The sequence below is a fragment of the Pseudonaja textilis genome, chromosome 18 (genome assembly GCF_049901715.1).
Source record: "Pseudonaja textilis isolate UNSWEBS1 chromosome 18, rPseTex1.2, whole genome shotgun sequence".
Taxonomy (NCBI): domain Eukaryota; kingdom Metazoa; phylum Chordata; class Lepidosauria; order Squamata; family Elapidae; genus Pseudonaja; species Pseudonaja textilis.
This window is the reverse complement of record NC_142007.1, coordinates 6,342,188-6,359,348: the sequence shown is the minus strand read 5'-3', so window position 1 is coordinate 6,359,348 and position 17,161 is coordinate 6,342,188. Positions and strand designations below refer to the sequence as shown.

The window sequence follows — 17,161 nt, the reverse complement described above, 5'->3', positions numbered from 1 at the left end:
AAGGCGGGGGCCGGAAAGAAGAGGTGGCAATCCATCTGGTCCTTCTTCCCCTCGGGGCTGAAGCCGCCGGTTTTCCGCACAGAAGAGGGAGATCAGGTGAAGGAGGAAAGGAGGAAAAGAGAGAGAAAGAGAGGATTCTTGAGAGAGGAGAAGAAAAAGTAAGTCCTGCTTTGGGAAGACTGAATTCTCCTTTGCTGGAGTGGCGGGGGGCACTGTAAGAGATCATCAGAGTTGGAAGGGACCTTGTAGGTCATCTAGTCCAACCCCACCCACCCCCAGCCCAGCGGGAGACGCTACACCATTCCTGACAGAGGGCAGTCCAATCTCTTCTTGAAAACCTCCAGGGATGAAGCTCCCACAATTTCCAAAGGCAACTTCTCTTCCATGGGTTGGTTGTCCTCACTGTCAGAAAGTTTCTCCTTATTTCCGGGTTGAATCTCTCCTGGGTCAGTTTCCATCCATTATTCCTTGTTTGGCCTTCGGGTACTTTGGAAAACAGCTTGACCCCTTCCTCCTCCTCTCTGGAGCAGCCCCTCAAATATTGGAAGATGCTCTCCTGTCTTCCCTGGTCCTTCTGTTCCCTAGACTAGCCAGGCCCAGTTCCTGCAACCGTTCATCATCGTAGGTTTTAGCCTCCAGTCACTTTCACTTGCTCTCTTTTTCTCTCCCTTCCTTTCTTTCTCTCCTTCCTTTCTTTTTCTCTTCTCCTCTCTCCCTTTCTCTTCTTTCTCACTTTTTAACCTCTCCCTCTTTTTCCTTTCTCTCCTCTTCCACTTACTCTTTATCTTTCTCTTCTCTCCCACTTTCTCTTTTTTGTTTTCCACCACTCTCTTCAAATACTGGAAGGCTGCTCTCCTGTCTCCCCTGGTCCTTCTCTTCCCTAGACTAGCCAGGCCCAGTTCCTGCAACCGTTCATCATATATTTTAGCCTCCAGTCCCCTCATCATCCTGGTTGCTCTTTTCTGCACTCTTTTTTGAGTCTCAGCCTTTTTGTTTATAGTGTGGTGACCAAAACTCCTAGGAGGGAGGCAGGCCCAGAGCTTGGGAGTGGCCCCATTGCCCCTTCTGACTTTGGGGATCCAGGAGAAGGGATGAGCTTGGAGCACAGGTGGGATTGGTTGCAACCATCACTGGGGTTAGTCGTGCCCAGGTGCCAGTCCCAACAGGGCCGTCTCCGGCAAGGGCAGGGAAGCCACAGTGGCCCAAGACTGGCAGTAGACGGCGCACCACCCACGGAAAGGAAAACGGGGGGGGGGGCTTTTCTTCCACCCCCACCCCCCAGATTTATGGGTCACTCCCCCGAAGCATCTTCTTCCGTTGCCTTGTTGGCCGGGCAAAGTTGAGTTGGCGAAATGAGCCAGGTTTGGTTTTAAGCCGCTGGGAAACGGACGAGGTGCCGGGTCCAAGGGCCCAAAGTTCAGCGGTGCAGGAAGGTCGGGGCTGAGAATTATTGCCGTCCTGAACTGGATGGCCCTGGACCTCCTCTGTGACCCCCCACCTCACCCCACCCTCACCCCACCTGGCCTGGCGCTGCAGCAGGACCAGGTCCAAGAATGGGCTACAGGCGCATCCCACGTTTCTTGTTTCTGTAAAAAAATAATACCTAATAAAGGCTCCATTTCCACAAACGAGAGAGCAGCCCTTGTGTGGACTCCGCACTGCCAGCCACTCTGGCTCCTCGCTCAGAAATACACACACACCCACAAAAGGGGGGCCAGCACAAGCGGCCAAAGGGGGTAGAAATGGGTCCGGAGGACCCCCAGAGGCAGCGGGTGAGCTTCCCCACTTCGCTGGACCAGCCGCTCGGCGGGGCAGAGTCAGCCTCCCATTCGGGGCTGATCCTGGCCGGAGGGACGGCTCCTATGGGGTGGTGGGTGGTGGGGGGCACGGAGGAAGGATGAGCTTGGGAGTTTGCCCAGGGAAAGGAAGAGCCTGCAAACTGGCAGTGGCTCCGTTGGACCCCACGTGTCTTCCTCCCACCCCACCCCACCCCCTGGCAGGAGGCCTGGCCTGTGGCTCGCGCCGGGCGGCTCTCCGGTCCGCCAGGGGAGGGAAGCCAAACGGAGCAGCACTTCCTTATAGCAGATAAACCAGAGTTGGAAGGGACCTGGTAGGTCATCTAGTCCGACCCTCCCCCGCCTAAGCGGGAGACCCCGACACCCTTTCTGACAAAATGGCAGCCCAAAGTCTCAAGCGATGGCGCTCCCTGTCCAAGGCGTCTCTTGAAGGGGCGTTTCACAAATACTGGGACAGAAGGCGGCTGTGGACCTTCGAACCGAGGGTGCAAGTGCTTTTGTTGTCTTCAGAGCACGGGAAGGAACACACACAGACACACACACACACACACACACACACACACACGTGTTTGATTGCCTGCTTAGTGCGTCCGGTTCAGTGGTTGCTCTGCCCGAAACAGCTGCAAAGAGGGGGGGGTGGGTGGGCTGCTCTTTTGGCCCCACCGCTTTCCCTCTTGAGCTGGGGAAGTCTTCCTCGCCCTTGTCCCCACCCGTGCAGGAAGCCCTTCCTGCTTCCCCTCGTGGCCGTCCACGGCTCCTGCCACAGACGGGAAGAACTTTGAGCAAAGCTCCCGTGGCCTGTGGCCCCATCACCCCCAGCCTGCGGAGCCTTGGATGGGCCCCGAGCGAAGGAGGCGGCGGAGGTAGCCTTCCGTCTGCTGCTGCTGCTGCTGCTTCCCCAAGGCAGAAAAGGCTGAGCCAGCCTGCCCACAGCCGTTCCTCCCCCTCCTCCCCTCCCCCGTTTATTTGTTCACTCCGGGCTCAAGGTCCTTCCTGTGCCGACAGTTGGGAGGCCACTGAGACGAACCTGGGCGCAGCGCAGGCCACAATGCTCTCCCGGGTGCAGGGCTTCCTCCCGCTGGCATGGACCTGCAGCCTTGTGGACTCCCTCCTACAGGGTGAGCTCTCATACCCCCCCTCCCCCACACACCTCTACGCCTTCCCTCCCTCTCCCCACAGCCCCTCCCTCCCTCCCGGCTGACCTCTGCTTCCCTTGCAGGGCTGGTGGGGGCCTGTGCCGTCTGCATCCTGGGCAGCCTGATGAGGATTTACCTCTACGTCCAGTGCTTGAAGTGAGTGGCCTGCTTGGGAGGTCCCTGGGGTGGGGGTGGGGACGTTAGCAAGGGGTTCTCTGCCCGGTGGCTGGCTGGGCGTGGCCACGGTGGGTGTGGCCTAGTCCACTTCCTGCACCATGGTGAGTCGCGCGCTTTCACCCTTCCCGGACTCCTGAGGCTTTCTTTGAGCCTCCGGGAGGGCGAAAACAGCCTCCCCGGGCTCCTGAGGCTCCCGAACTTCTGGGAGGCGCGTTTTTCCACCCTCCCTGAGCCTCCACACACGCCCTGCCTTACCTGCATCCAAAACTGGCCACGTGGATGCTCTTGGGAGGGGCGTGGCGGGTTGGCAGGGCCAGCCAACAGTGGGATTTGGGGTTCTCCGAACTGCGCAGAATCTTAGCGAATCCCTGGCCCTCCGCCCCCCTGGGCACCTCCCATGGCTGACAGCTGACCCTTGCCCGAGTCCCGGAGTCCGTACAGGGGTTGGGGCGCTCACCTGGCTGCCCCGTAGATCCATCTAACTTCCCCCCCCTTCCCCGTCATCCTCTCCAGTGACCCCGACAGGCTGAAGGAGAAGGAGGAGCTCCGGCAGCAGCGGCCCTTCCTGGACCGGCTCCATCTCGTGGTGCTGACGGCCATCTTCACCATGGTGGGGCACCGGGTAGCCTCTCTGATCGTCTTGGAGTTCTCCCTCCGGGCAGTGTCCGCCATCCTTTCCCTCAACAAGGTTGCCTCCATCTTCCTTCCTGCTTCTACACTGGGGCTGGGGGGGCGGGATGGGAAGGGCAGGGAGAAGTGGGGAGAAGAACCCCCACCCCTGAAACAGGTCGGAATGTGGCCAGAGAAAAAGTTGTGCAATGCCTACGGCTTAAGCGCCACTTGATAGGCACCGAATTCCTGCCTAGGCAGGGGGTTGGACTAAATGACCTCCAAGGCTCCACCCAACTCTTGTTATTCTATTCTATTCCTGCTAAGGCCTCTGCCCCCACCTTGGCCTCGGCCAGGAGGTTGCTTTCTTCCCCCCCCTCACCATTTGAATGGGGTGGGGGGACAACCGGAGGCTTCACCAACCCCTCTCCCCAGGGTGCCCTTGTAGATTCTCTCCATTGAGTGGGCCCCAAAGTCTGCCTGCGGTCGGGCCTGGGTGCAGATGGACCTTACGGAGGGGGGTGGCTGGACAGACGCGAGTTGTATCAGGGACTCAGCACTGGCCCTGCATCGTTTGAAGTGGTCTTTTTACTGTGGCGGCGCAGTGGTTAGAGGGCAGTACTACAGGCTACTTCTGCTGACTGCCGGCTGCCTGTAATTTGGCAGATCGAATCCCACCAGGCTCAAGGTCGACTCATCCTTCCGTCCTTCTGAGGTGGGTCAAATGAGGACCCAGATCGTTGGGGGCAAGAGGCTGACTCTGCAAACCGCTAAGAGAGGGCTGCGAAGCACTGTGAGGTGGTATATAAATTTAAGTGCTATTGCTACAAGAGCCGTGGTGGCGCAGTTATTAGAATGCAGTATTTCAGACTAACTGCTCACTGCCAGCAGTTCAATTCTCATTAGTTGACTCAGTGGTGTATAAGTGGTGTATAAGTCTGTGCTAGTGCCATTGCTACATAAGAACCATGGGGGTTCAGTGGTTAGAATACAGTATTGCAGACTGGCTCTGCCCAATGCCATCAGTTCGATCCTGACCACCTCAAGGTCGACTCAGCCTTCCATCCTTCCGAGGTGGGTCAAATGAGGACCCAGACTGTTGGGGGCAGGAGGCTGACTCTGTAAACCGCTTAGCGAGGGCTGGGAAGAATTGTGAAGCGGCGTATAAGTCTAAAGGCTATTGCTGTTTTATTGTGTGTGGTGCCCAGAATTCTTGGCAGGTGGGTGGCTAAGCAGGCGTCTGTGTAACAAAGAGGCTTGTTTCAAAGGGGGCCCTGAGCAGCCAGCTCTACCTGCTCTGCCAATACTCGCTGGGCTGCGGCGTCTCCTGCAGCCTCGGCTACCTGCAGGAAGGAGCGCCTCACCGCACCTGGAACCTCCTCCTGGCCGTGGGGCTGGCCACGCTCCTGACTCACTACGTCTGGCGCCTGGCCTGGCACGTCTCCACGCTGTACGAGCTGCACTGCAAGGAGCGCTACTGCGGGGGCTGCCTCTTCCTCCTCACCACGTGGCATGGCATCCCCCGGCTGCTCTGCCGCGCCCTGCAGGTGACCTTCGGGGTGGCCAACTTGACGGCCGTGGCTCTGATCAACCGGGACTTCCTCTCCACCACCGAGGCCATCCGGTTCTGGACGCCGCTGACCATCTGCTACACGCTTCTGATCATCTACATGCAGGGTGAGTGGCTCCTGGTGTCCCGGATGCTGTAGGAAGCACGGCTGCCTGCAGACCCCCGGTCCTGCTTGGCCTTCCCCTCCCTGGAGTGTTGTGGGGGGGGGGGGTCCTTCCTGAGCAGTGGCCAGTCTCCCTCAGGTGGAAGGCGGCGCCGCCCGGCTCCTCCAGCTAACCCGCTTCCTTCCGTCTGCTTGGCCGACAGAGGAGCAGCACCACAACCCCAACCAGCACATGGCTTTCCAGACCGCCTTTGTCAGGATGGGTGGCCTCCTGGTCTTGTTGATGACGGTGGGCCAGTGGAGGGACATCGCGAACATCCTCATCTCTCTGGCGGGGGAGATCTGGTGCCTGATGCGGAGCGGGTCCATGCTGGAGGTTTGCAGGAAGCAGGTGAGGAGGAAGAGGAGGAAGAAGAGAAGGAGGAGGAGGAAGAGGGAGAAGAGAAGGAAGAGGAGGAAGAAGAAAAGGAGGATGGGGAAAAGGAAGAAGAGAAGGAGGAGGAGGAAGAGGGAGAAGAGAAGGAAGAGGAAGAGGAGGAGGAGGAGGAGGAAAGGAAAAGAGGAGGAGGAGGAGGAAGAGGGAAAGAGAAGGAAGAGGAAGAGGAAGAGAAGGAGGAGGGGAAAAGGAAGAAGAAGAAGGAAGAGGAGGAAGAAGAGAAGGAGGAGGAGGAAGAGGAAGAAGAGGAGAAAGAAGAGATGGGGAGGAGGAGGAAGAGAAGGAAGAAGAGGAAGAGGGGGAGGAGGAAGAAGGAAGAAGAGGAGGAAGGAGGAGGAGGGAGGAGGAAGAAGAAAGAGAAAAGAGGAGAAAGGGGAAAGAAAAAGGAGGGAAGGGGGAAGTTGAGGAAGAGAAAAGAAGAGGAGGGGGAGGAAGAGGAGGAATATTGGGGAGGGGGAGAAAGAAGAGGATGAAGAGAAAGAGGAGGGGAGGAATAAGAAGAAAAGGGGAGGAGGAGGAGGAGGAGGAGGAGGAAGGTGCCGGACTGCAAGCAGGAGCAGCCCAGCCTCTCCACTGCATCTCCGTCGGCCTCTGGGGAAGTTCCCTTTAAACGGGGCGATCAGGCCCTCGCTGCGCTCACCAGCTCAGCAAGGCGGTTTCTCTCCCTCCCCAACATCCGGAGGTCCTGACGGACAGGGCGTAAGAGCAAGGGCCCTCCCTGCGCTACAAATCCTGGCGCTGTGGGGGGGAGAAGCCGGCCCCTCCGTGCATTTTGCATTTTGCTTTCCATTTCAGGACGAGAGCCTCTCGCTCTCTGCGTCGAAGTCCGGTCCACCTCGCGGCCAGCGCCGAGAGCATCACCCCTCCCGATCTCCGGCAGCAGCGACCGAGGCCACGTCCTGAAAATGAGGAGCCTCCAGCCTAGAGACCTTTAGTGGCCAGGCAAGCCGCAGGCCCGGCTCATTTCTGGGCTCTCCGGCTTTGGTGTCATAACGATTTGTGGGGCGCAGTGGTACCGCAATTCCATCTCCGGTCTGCCTTCCTGGGGACAGCAGAGAGGCCAAAACGGGTCGGCCTGGGAGAGGCTTCAATCGGTGGCTGGCCAGGGGGGAGTCCATTTGGGCTAAGGGGAGGCGCCGGAGACCTGGCTGCCATTACCCTGGGGAAGGCCGAGAGGGTAGGAGTCACTCCGGTTCTGGGTGCCCCGTCCTCCACGCACCCAGGAACGGGCAGGTGGGCCTTCGTCCCTGGCTCTCATCTTTGTCTGTTCCGCTCTCTCTTCCCCTGGCCAAGGTTTTCCCCAGTGGGAGAAATCGACGAAGGCAAAGTTATTTCAGTGGTCAGTGGTCCTTCTTCTTGGGGCCTATCCTTCTCGGGGTCATTGGACGTTGGGCGATCCTATTTTTTATCCATAGCCGCATGAAAAAGCGCTACTGAGTTTTGTCCAAACCGGTCCCTTTGATTTTTACTTTTTTTAAAACAAGTTTTATTCAATTTTTCCAAAACAAAGAGAAATAAAAAAAGAGCTCATTTCGGTGTACAACATAATTCCGGATCACCACTTTTACATGCAAATATGACAATAATTCTCTGTTCATTTTCTACACGGAACTTCCTATCTTATCCATTTTTAACTTAATTCTCCAACGTTTGCGTCAGAAAAGGAACAAAATTAATCCTGCTCACTAATATTACTTTCATTCTAAGTATCTTCTCGGTTCATTTCAATTTATTTCAAATATTTCTCAAACATTATCATTTCTTTTAAACATGACCTTTTCCATAATACTCTTTTCTTGTTTAAGTCACTAATAATTCCCATATCTTCATACGTTAACTTTTAATTCTTTTACCTGTCAAGTTTGCAATTCCATCGCATATTCTTTCCATAAATTCTAGATTTATACAAGCTTTTACACACAAAATAAAACATGGGTTCCCACCCCCACTTTCACTAATTTGGGAGTGGTTTGAATATACCTTATATATTTATACAGTTCTTCTTCTCCCTGACCTCATTTGCCTTCAGTGTTTCCCCGGATGATTAAATAATGGATGCCGTATTTTTCCCGGTGTCACATTCACAGGTCCAAAATATTCTTAACTTTTGCTTTTTAATGGTTTTGATGATTTCCCTGGGCTTTCCCGGGGGGCTGATGCCCTCCTTCTTTCTTTTTTTCTCAACCCAACCCATATGTCACAGCCGCCTGTCAAATCCACATTTCAAACGCTTCTGTCGTCTCTTCAAGCGGCTTTCCTTCAGAGTTTTGCAGCGTTAATTCAACGCCAGAAAAATAAACACAGAGGGCTGATGCTTCATTTAACATCTTTGTAAACACAATAAGTAGATTTTACAATACCAGTTGTGGATTTCTCCAACACGGAGCGAACTCAGACACAAACACGTTGCGCGTTCAGAGCAGAGCTCCGGTCTTCAAGCAAGACAGTTAGTTTCTCTTTTGCAACTCTGTAGGCTGTCCTGAGTTCCAGGCTTGGTTGAGCCTGGTTGGATGATGATGCACTGAAAAGGGCTTTGGGCAATTGCTATAGCTTTACCTGGAGATCTTTGTTATGTAAAGTATTCTGGCCCAGGCCTTAATGGCCCACCCATTGACAAAGGTGGGGCGGGTGAATTTCTGCTTTTGAGTTTTTCTTTAGAGGAAATATTCTGCCTTTTTAACATTTCCCAGGATATTTCATTTTTTTTCTAGGAGAGGGGTGGGTTTTAACTTCCCACAACGGGAAGACGGCCTGCAGCTCTTCTCAGCCCACAGCGCGGGTTTCAGGGGACGTGGGGGTTATCCGAAGCCCTGTTAAGGCGTTTGCTTTTATTCATTGATCTTTCCCTGCGCTCCAAGCCCTTGTGGTGGGTTTTTTGTCCCCGGGTGGCTGGCAGTGGGCTGAAGCCCTATCGCCCCCACCCCACTCAACGGGGCCTTTCTGAGATGATGGGGCGGTCAGCCCTTCCTGGATATCAGAGCGGGAAAGGTTCCTGCCCTGCGTCCGTCTGTTCCTTCCACGCTCCTTCCGTCTCTCCAGCGCTTTCCTTAAAGACCCCCACCCTCCTTTTCGGGCCCAACACACACACACAGCTTGGACTGCCATTTGTTAGAAATGCGGTAGGGTCTCCTGGTTGGGTGGGGTGTGTTGGACTAGATGACCTACCAGGTCCCTTCCAATTCTAAGTTCCTCCATTCCGCACATTTTACAGCTTCTTTACAGGTTTGAATCAAATTTTTTTTACTCATGGGCGCAGGGCTCTGACAGCCGCTGCTTTCCAGAAGTCCTGCCTTCCCCCTCCCACCGTCCCCCCCACGTGGCTCCCCTGCCCCCAATCTGGCTCCTCTTGGACGCGGTTCTGCTCTTCCAGGAGGAGGGAAATGCCCACCCCTCGAGGCAGAGGCTGCCCCTGTCAAAGATGCCCCCACCCCCAAAGTGGAGGGGCCCCCGTTTCCTTTCCTCATTGCTAACCTCTGACCCCAGAGGGTGTGACCGACCGACTTGTCTTGCACGCCCATCCTCCTAACCAGGGAGGAGATCCACCTCCCGCTCCTCGTGAGTCCAGCAGGTGGCAGCCTCGAGCCAATTTTGGTGGCTCGTGCCAGTTTGCAAGGTCAGACCTCATCCAGCGGGGGGCTAAGAGATAGAATTGGGGGCATGGGGATGTGTGTGGGGGGGCTTGAGAAAGCCGCCTTCCGTTTCATGGCCCAAGAAGCCAGCGGGAGCCGGCTGGGTTCAGGTCACTCAGAACCTCCCAAGCGGCTGCCGCTAGGAAGAGTCTGGGAGGCTGAGCTGCAGCGCCCCCCCCCCCTCCTCCTGGGAGAGGCCTCCTCCTGCACTGCCCTCTGACCCTTGGGGGCAAACCCTGCCTGGACCCTCCTCTTCTGCTCCCCCCCTCTTGAGATAGAAAAGCTTGGCTCATCTCCCCCAAGGCAGCGGCTCCGTCTTGCCGTTGCAAGAGAGAACGTGAGCCGAGCTGCCCGCTTCAGGAAGGGCATCCCCGGCCAGGAAGACGGGGCCGGACAAGCAGAAGACCGGTGAGGATCGAGGCCACACCGTCTGGATACGGGATGTCCCTCCTCCCCTGGGCATAAGCGGGATCCAGCTGGCAAAAGCAGCGGGGCACGAGCTGACTCTGCTGGGCCTCGGCTTGTGGGACTGAAATGCTCCCCGCGGAAGAGAGGTAAGCAGCTGGGAGGGGCAGCAGCTAACCCCCACTTCACCCCCCATTCTCAAGTTTCTTTCCAAGGGGTCAACCCAGAGATGGTCTTCAGCCGGTTCCGACCAGTAGCAGAAAGTTTGGAGTCGTTTGGAGAACCGGCCAATCCCACTTCTGACTGCCCCCCCCCCCTTTATTCCCTGCCTCCCATTGAGTCCCAGCTGATGGGCTGGGTCTCCTTGGGTTGCCCTGCCCAGGAGAACGGAGCTGGAAAGCAGGTTAGCGGGGGAGTGGGGAGGGAAGGGGGATTTTGCAATATCCTTCCCTGCCACGCCCACCAAGCCAAGCCACGCCCACAGAACCGGTAGTAAAATTTTTGGAATCCTACCACCCATTAAAAAAAAAAAACAGGACAAAGGAAGCCCCCCACCCCACCCCGGGAGGGCTTATGTCCGAGTAATGCTGGTTTCCTTCCTCCGTAAAAGTAGGAAGGAGCTTGGCCGAGTTGATTTCCTCCAGGTTGGCTCCTTGGCCGGGTTCACGTGTCCTTGATGTTCGTCTGACTGGGGGCCTAAGGGAGGGGAGGGGGCTCCTCGGATTGAATGGCTTCTTTATTGGGAAGCTGCGGCGTGGGGGGTCTCCCGGGCTGCGGCCAAGGGAAGACATCCCGCCTGGGGGGGGAATCCGGTCCCCCCAGCCGAGCCAGGGAGTTGTCCAGATGGGAATGGCTGCTTCCGGGCCGAGGCTGGGGATGCTGGGTCCGCCGATCCAGCTGTGGGTTTTTTTGGGAGGGGGAAGCACAGGCTGCCTCGTCCCTACCAGCCACGGGAAGAGGGAAGGAAGGCGCGGCGAGTTCGAGACGGGGCGCGCGGGGAGGGCCGGGCAGGTACAGGAAAGCGCCGCTTTTGGCAGACGCCCCTCTCGCCTTTTACGGCCACAACGGCGGCGGCTGGGCGGGGCGCGGCGGCTCGACCCCCGGCAGGCAGGCAGGCAGGCAGGCGAAGGTGCTGAGCCGAGCGACGGCCGGAGGGAGGAGAAGCAGCCCGCCCGCCTCGGCTGCCCGTTTCCAGGTGAGGTGGAGGGCGGGGGGCAGGGATGATCGACCCGCCGCCGCCGCCCGCTTTGCCTGGGCGCCTGGACCTCTTCCTCCCCCTCGTCCCGGGCCTCGCTTCGGGGGACGGGATGCTCCGGGAAAGCCTTTCCCGGGGGTAGCCCCCACCCCCCCACTTTCCTTTCCCAGGAGAGAAGGGTGGGGTGTCCGGGCAGCGCTTCTTGCAAAAAGGGGGACCCCCGCGCGGTCCCGTCCCCCCTCCCCCCGAAAAGTCCCGCCTCGACTTTTCCCCGGCAGCCGAGCGGGGAGCGCATTTGGGGGGGGGCGTCTAGGGGCCCCGATCGTTCCTGCCAGGGGCTTTTTGGGGGGAGAGGGGCGGGTGCCAGGTGGGGGTGGGGGTCTTTGCGCCGCTTGTTCTCCGCGAGGGATCTCCCGGCCCCCATGGAGCCTCGGAGGAGACAGCCCCCCCCCGCAACCCCCCCAAAAAGCTCTGGACACAGAAGGAAAAAGGGGAGGGGGTTCAGGCCTGGGAATCAGCTGTGGGGGGAGGGGCTTTTTGCAACCTTTAATGTTTCCCTCCACCCCTTTTGTGGCTTTCTCTGCTGGGATTGTTTTTGGGGGCTTGGAGGGAAGAGCCCCCCTGAAGTGGCCTCTTCCTCCTTCCCTTGCTCTCAGGCAGGGATGCTCTCGGACAAGACGGAGAAGAAGCGCATGGTCTCTTCCATGTTCATCATCCTGGCGCCCCGGAGGGGCTGCTCTGGTCCCGCCAAGGCCCCACTGTACCTTCCCACCGAGAAGCCGGTCCCTCGTAAAGAGGGGAGGGGGCCCGGCAGCGCTCCGGGTGCAGGTGAGGCCCCCTGCCATCCTTCGGATGGGCTCCCCTCGCCCAGAGGGGGCGGCAGAAGTGGGAGAACCCAGATCCCGCTAAGCTCCTTCTCTCCCGCAGACCCTACTGCCCTGCAGCCGCCTCCAGGTGACCCTCCTCAGCCTTCAGTAGAGGCTGTCCTGGGGTCCCTGCAGCCCACGGCCCTCCAGGTGGAGACCCTGGGCCCCGATCTGCCGACGGGAGCCGCCGCCTTGCCCTCCTCCCTGCAGGTAATCCTCTTCCGCGGGACAAAGTCCTTTCCCCCTCAGCGGGAGAACCAGAGAAGCAGTCAGCTGGGCTGTGGGAGCAGCATTAAAACACAGGCCTGGCTGTAGACGCAAAACTCTTTAATGCAACGTAATGGCCACCTGGCAGATACCTTGGAGCCTTCACCAGAAACCTTCTCTTTAATCACGCCGTCCGAAGACATCTTGCCTGGCTTTTTAAAATGACAAGAACTGGCCTTGAGGCGATTTAGAGAGGCTCAAGGCTGCATTTCAGCTTACACACACACACATACGCACACACCCTGTGCAACTTCAGAAAAAGCAAACAACCCTCAAGAAAAACTTCTTCAGTCTCGAAGGGGAAGGAATCTTTTAATTAAAAAGCTCCCCACCCTTCGCTGCGTCTCCTACTCTTTCGACCGCTTTCCGAAGCGCTTGGCTTAACCCGGGCCTGTTCTTTTCTCTTTTCCAGGCGCCTGAAGCGGGAGAGCTTCATCCGGCCTGGCCTCTCGGCTGGACAGATGGACAGGAGGAAGAGGAGGAGGAGGCCACAGCGCCAGGTGAGGAAGCTGCTCCCTGCCCCCACCGAGAGGTCTCTGGGCTCGGGGTTCCAGGGAGGCGGCTTGACCTTAGCTGACCCCCCCCGCCGCCCGCCGGCCTGCTTCCTTTCCTAGGTATCTGCGCTTTCTGTCATAAGGGCATTTCGCCCGGTGCTCTCGCTCTGGAAGCCATGAGGAAGCAGTACCACGTCAGATGCTTCACTTGCCGGGTGTGTCACAGAAGCCTTGCAGGGGAGCGCTACTACCAAAAAGAAGGCCGGCCGCTGTGCGTAGCCTGCTATCAGGTAAGGCCTGGGCAACCGGGAGGAAGAAAGGAGGAGAAAGAGATGCTTTTAGATCAGGGGTCTCCAACCGTGGCAACTTTAAGCCTGGAGGACTTCAACTCCCAGAATTCCTCAGCCAGCAAAGCTTTCCTGGCTGAGGAATTCTGGGAGTTGAAGTCCACAGGTCTTTTCTGGCTGAGGAATTCTGGGAGTTGAAGTACACAGGTCTTTCTGGCTGAGGAATTCTGGGAGTTGAAGTACAGGTCTTTTTGCTGCTGAGGAATTCTGGGAGTTGAAGTCCACAGGTCTTTTTGCTGGCTGAGGAATTCTGGGAGTTGAAGTCCTCCAGGCTTAAAGTTGCCATGGTTGGAGCCCCTGATTTAGCTCATGCCTACCTCTTGCCTTCCTGGGTCTCGTTGCCACCCCAGACCACCCTGGAGAAATGCGATGCCTGCCAAGCCTCCATCCTCAGCGAGATTGTGTGGGCGGTGGGGAAGGGATACCACCCAGAATGCTTCACCTGCGTGGACTGCAGCCGCCAGATTGGCAGCGACGCCTTCGCTGTGGACGACGAGCAGCGGGCGCTTTGCCTTCCGGACTTTTACCGGTGCGGCACCGTCGCCTTTGGGGGGAGGGAGGGAGGGGGGGGATTGCTTTGCACAGGAGGAGCGCGGGGCAGAAGGCAGGGGTGGAAGTTGGAGTGGGAGCTGCCGCGTGACCGGCCTGCCTGCCTTGCCTGCCTTCCAGGAGGTTTGCTCCCGTCTGCGGGGTCTGCGAGGAGCCCATCATCCCGCAGGACGGGAGGGACGCCTACAGGATCGAGTGCCTGGGCAGGAGCTTCCACGAGGACTGCTATCGGTGTGAGGTGGGTCCGGGGACCTGGGCTGAGGAGGGGGGGCGGTCTTAGAGAGGCCCGAGCAAGGGAGCCAGCGTGGTCACGTGACGCGCGGAGGCTATGCCGGTTCTCTTGCTCCGGGAACACCCCCCCTTCCCGCTCCTAATTGTGGAGACCTTCCAAGCTGGGTTTTCAGCGACTGGGAAGGTGTGCCCTCCCCCTCCCCTGGACCCCTGCCCCCCCACCCTCACCCCGCAGTGGAGATGAGGGCTTCAAAGCAACCCCTCTGCGGGGACTGGAGGAGGTAGCGCTGCTGCTGCTGACGCTGGTTTCTTTTGGCCCCTAGAAGTGCCAGGTCTTGCTCTCCCTGGAGCCCACGGAGGACGGGTGTTACCCCCTTGGCAGCCGCCTCCTTTGCCAAGCCTGCCACGCCTGGCAGATCCAGTGCCCCCCGGGAGGAGACGGCGGATGCTGATCGCCCCCGGAAGTGGGGCCAGGAAGGCTAGTCCCGGTGTTCCAGCTGCCCCTTCTCTCTACACCTTGTGGTGTCTGTGGACCATTTCGCCACGTTTCTTCCCTCCTCGGTGGGGAGTGGACTGAGAGCACCCCCCTCCTTGTTGGAAGGAGCTTTGCCACTCTTCCACACCAGACCAAAGACGCCCTTGCTCCTCCACCTCCACTTCTTATGTCCGGTTTTTCTTGCCACTGGAGGCGCCGCTGGGATTCGGCCTGCGGGAAAGCCGGGGAGGGGGAGAGAGCGAATTCAGCCCTTGGCCGGCAAGTCCCCTCCCCGCTTCCCCCCAAGCTCTGTCTCCGAGGAAGGGGGGCAAGGGGCAGCCCAGGCTTCCAGGACCACCTGGCCTAAGGCAACAGAGAAGATCTGGAGAGGGAGCCCCGCCTGACTGCTGCAAATTTCCAGGTGGCACCTGCGTAGTTGTGGGCCGTTCACAGCTGCTCCGGGGGTGGGTGCGAGGGAGCCAAGAGTGCTCTGAGCCCGCAGCCCCTCATCCCGCTCTCCGTGCCCCCAAAGAAGCCCCCCCAAAGAAGCCCGCCTTTGAGTCAAGCCCAGCAGCCAGGAGACCAGGAACAAGGCTCTTTCTGGGTGGTTTTCAGCGGACTTCAGTTCCCATTAGTACCGGTCTCCTCCACTAGGGGGCAGCCCAGCTCTGGACCTCCCCCCCCACCCCCGCCCAAGTCCAAGAAAGATATAAGCAGGACTTAAAACACTGGGGAGCCTGCAGCTCTGCCCCCTTGGAGGAGGGAGGGAGGGGGGTCCTGGGAAAAGCTCATTGCCCCACAGACAATTGGGGGGCTCTTCCTTTGATTCTTGGGCCTTTCCCTTTGCTTTGGTCAGTCCTGGCCAGCCAGGCCAAGAGTGGGGGAGGGAGAGGGGTCCCCAACTTGACTCCCCATTTTAGCTGGCTGCCCCCTTTCTCCCCCCCACCCCCGGCACGGGCTACTGCCCAAGCGCTGTCCAGGGCCACGGCTGGAGGGGGAGATGCTCCAGTCCTAGGAGCCCCCCCACTTTCCTTGGTACTCGGGTGCCAAGGCAGCCTCTCCCCATCCCGGCCGGACACCCCTCCGAGGAGGCCCTGAAGACCAGACCAGGACACACCCCCCGCCCCAGACACAGGAATGTAGTTTAAAGCCATTTGGTCCCAGAGGTGCTTTTGCAAAAGGACTTTTCCTGGCGTGTGTTTTTTTCTTTTTTCTTCCCCTCCCTCCTTGAAAACGTTTCGCTGCTCATCCCAGAAGCTTCCCCAGCTCTCGGAGGAGAAGCGAAAACACTTTCAAGGCGGAAAAACACAACCAAATCCTGATCCGCCTTTTGAGGACAACCGGGACATCACTGAGGCGGAGGTGGTGCCCTTCTTGGGGCGGGGGGGGGGAAGGGGGTATACAGCCCCCCACGCGTGTTTTCCGGACATCCCGACGTTCTCCGAGCAGGACCGCGGAATTCCTCGCAAGATCTCTCGGATTCAGAGGCCGGCCGCGTGGCCTCTTGGCTCGACCTGTCCTCCGCCGGTGGGAATCCGGGAGGAGGCGTGCAATAATAACCGATCCGAAATGAATAAAAAGCTTTATTTAAAAAAAAAAGACATCCAGCGCCGAAGCCTCAATAAACGGACCCTTTTTTTCGGGGTTTCTTCCCCTCCCCGCTTCCACACAATCCCCGGGGCTCGCTGGGGGGTTGCATAGGGGTGGGGCGATGCCAGCTGGACGGGGGGAGAGGCGACCGGCCCAGACAACCCGCCGCCCCCACTTTTGATTCAACGGGGCTCCCGATCGGGACGGGGAGCCGGAGGGGGGGGGTTGCACAGCGCCCCTAGTGGGTGCGCGTAGAAGGGCAGCCGCGGCGCCCCGGTGTCACAAAATGGCCGCCGGACCAGGCAGGAGCGACAAAATGGCGCCGTCCCCCGAGCACGAGGGCGGGGCGGCCTTCCCGGAGCCAAGGCCGCTCGGCGGATCTTCTCGGTCGGGCCTGCGTGCTCCACTTCCTTCCGGGGAAAGGCCGCTCGGGGGGCCTGTCAGGTCCTCGGTCCCAAGAGGGAGAGAGTCGCGGAGACAGTTCGGGAAGAACAGGGGATCGGGGAGTGGGCTGGAGGAGCATGAGCGCCCGGGTCGGCTGAGATCGGGTGGTGGCCGCGAACGGCTTAAAAGGGGGCCGGAGCTGACTTTCGAGGTAATAATGGAGGACGCGGACACGTGAGTGCGGACAACTTGTGAATGACACCCGATAACCCTCCTCTCCCTCGACGGCTGAGGAGAGGCGGCGGGAATGCCACGGAGCGCGCACGCGCAGATGGAAGCACCCGCCGGAGAACGCGTGCTGCGCGTGCGCGTTCGCCGCCGGGAGGCGTATCGAGGACAGGTTTCTCTCACGGCTCCCCCCGCCTTCTGGAGCAGTTTCTGTCCTGTTCTCTTGGAAGAAAAAGAAGTGTCCAGAGCGCTTGCGCGCGCTCTTCCCTTTGGCTGCCCCCTCCTCTTCCCGCGGCCCGACGCGCGCTTCCCTCCGCCCAATAGGCAGCGCGCCCTGGGGCGCGAGGCGGGCGCTCGGCGACGGATTGGCTACGGTGGCGGCCGAGTGCGCAGGCGCCGTGCGGGTGGCCGAGCGAACGAGAGAGCGACGCCGCGCGCGGCGCTGCTGCGGCTGCTGAGGAGAAATTGGGCTGAAGCAGCGACAGCGCCGCCGCCGAGCAGGACGCGCGCACGACGAGGACGACGACGACGACAACGACGGTAGTCAAGGCGGCGGCGCCGGCGGCGGCCCCCTCAATATCACCGGCATCGCCGCCCGCAGCAGCAGCAGCATCCGGAGCGGCGGCGGCAGGAGGCGGCGGCGGCGGCGAGGGGCCAAGTGGCGCGGGAGTGGC

At 59.1% G+C, this 17,161-nt stretch overlaps 2 protein-coding genes across 4 annotated transcripts; both read left to right on the top strand.

Moving 5' to 3' along the window:
- The first annotated feature begins 26 nt into the window (after window positions 1-26).
- Window positions 27-7,375, top strand: TMEM82 (transmembrane protein 82). Of its 2 annotated transcripts, XM_026715897.2 has the most exons (7): window positions 93-158; window positions 2,802-2,914; window positions 3,016-3,088; window positions 3,623-3,797; window positions 4,987-5,395; window positions 5,595-5,782; window positions 6,623-7,375. In XM_026715897.2, the coding sequence occupies exons 2-7, from the start codon at window positions 2,845-2,847 to the stop codon at window positions 6,728-6,730; spliced, it is 1,023 nt and encodes a 340-aa protein (XP_026571682.2). In that variant the 5' UTR covers window positions 93-158; window positions 2,802-2,844; the 3' UTR covers window positions 6,731-7,375. The 2 variants fall into 2 exon arrangements, with proteins under 2 accessions (XP_087770907.1, XP_026571682.2); XM_087914781.1 differs by lacking the exon at window positions 2,802-2,914 and having other exon boundaries at window positions 27-158.
- Window positions 7,376-9,397: 2,022 nt separating this feature from the next.
- Window positions 9,398-15,874, top strand: FBLIM1 (filamin binding LIM protein 1). Of its 2 annotated transcripts, none has more exons than XM_087914783.1 (8): window positions 9,398-10,010; window positions 11,713-11,884; window positions 11,984-12,132; window positions 12,602-12,689; window positions 12,804-12,973; window positions 13,381-13,559; window positions 13,700-13,817; window positions 14,134-15,874. In XM_087914783.1, the coding sequence occupies exons 2-8, from the start codon at window positions 11,719-11,721 to the stop codon at window positions 14,260-14,262; spliced, it is 999 nt and encodes a 332-aa protein (XP_087770909.1). In that variant the 5' UTR covers window positions 9,398-10,010; window positions 11,713-11,718; the 3' UTR covers window positions 14,263-15,874. The 2 variants fall into 2 exon arrangements, with proteins under 2 accessions (XP_087770909.1, XP_026571683.2); XM_026715898.2 differs by lacking the exon at window positions 9,398-10,010 and adding an exon at window positions 10,843-11,056.
- The last annotated feature ends 1,287 nt before the right edge of the window (window positions 15,875-17,161 follow it).

Excerpts from the sequence above, each read along its gene's own strand:
- TMEM82 (XM_026715897.2), top strand. The coding sequence starts at position 2,845 with ATGCTCTCCCGGGTGCAGGGCTTCCTCCCGCTGGCATGGACCTGCAGC. Across the intron at positions 2,915-3,015 it reads TGTGGACTCCCTCCTACAGG|GGCTGGTGGGGGCCTGTGCC; the intron begins GTGAGCTCTCAT and ends CTTCCCTTGCAG. Across the intron at positions 5,396-5,594 it reads TCTGATCATCTACATGCAGG|AGGAGCAGCACCACAACCCC; the intron begins GTGAGTGGCTCC and ends CTTGGCCGACAG.
- FBLIM1 (XM_087914783.1), top strand. The coding sequence starts at position 11,719 with ATGCTCTCGGACAAGACGGAGAAGAAGCGCATGGTCTCTTCCATGTTC. Across the intron at positions 12,133-12,601 it reads CCTTGCCCTCCTCCCTGCAG|GCGCCTGAAGCGGGAGAGCT; the intron begins GTAATCCTCTTC and ends TCTCTTTTCCAG. Across the intron at positions 12,974-13,380 it reads TGTGCGTAGCCTGCTATCAG|ACCACCCTGGAGAAATGCGA; the intron begins GTAAGGCCTGGG and ends TTGCCACCCCAG.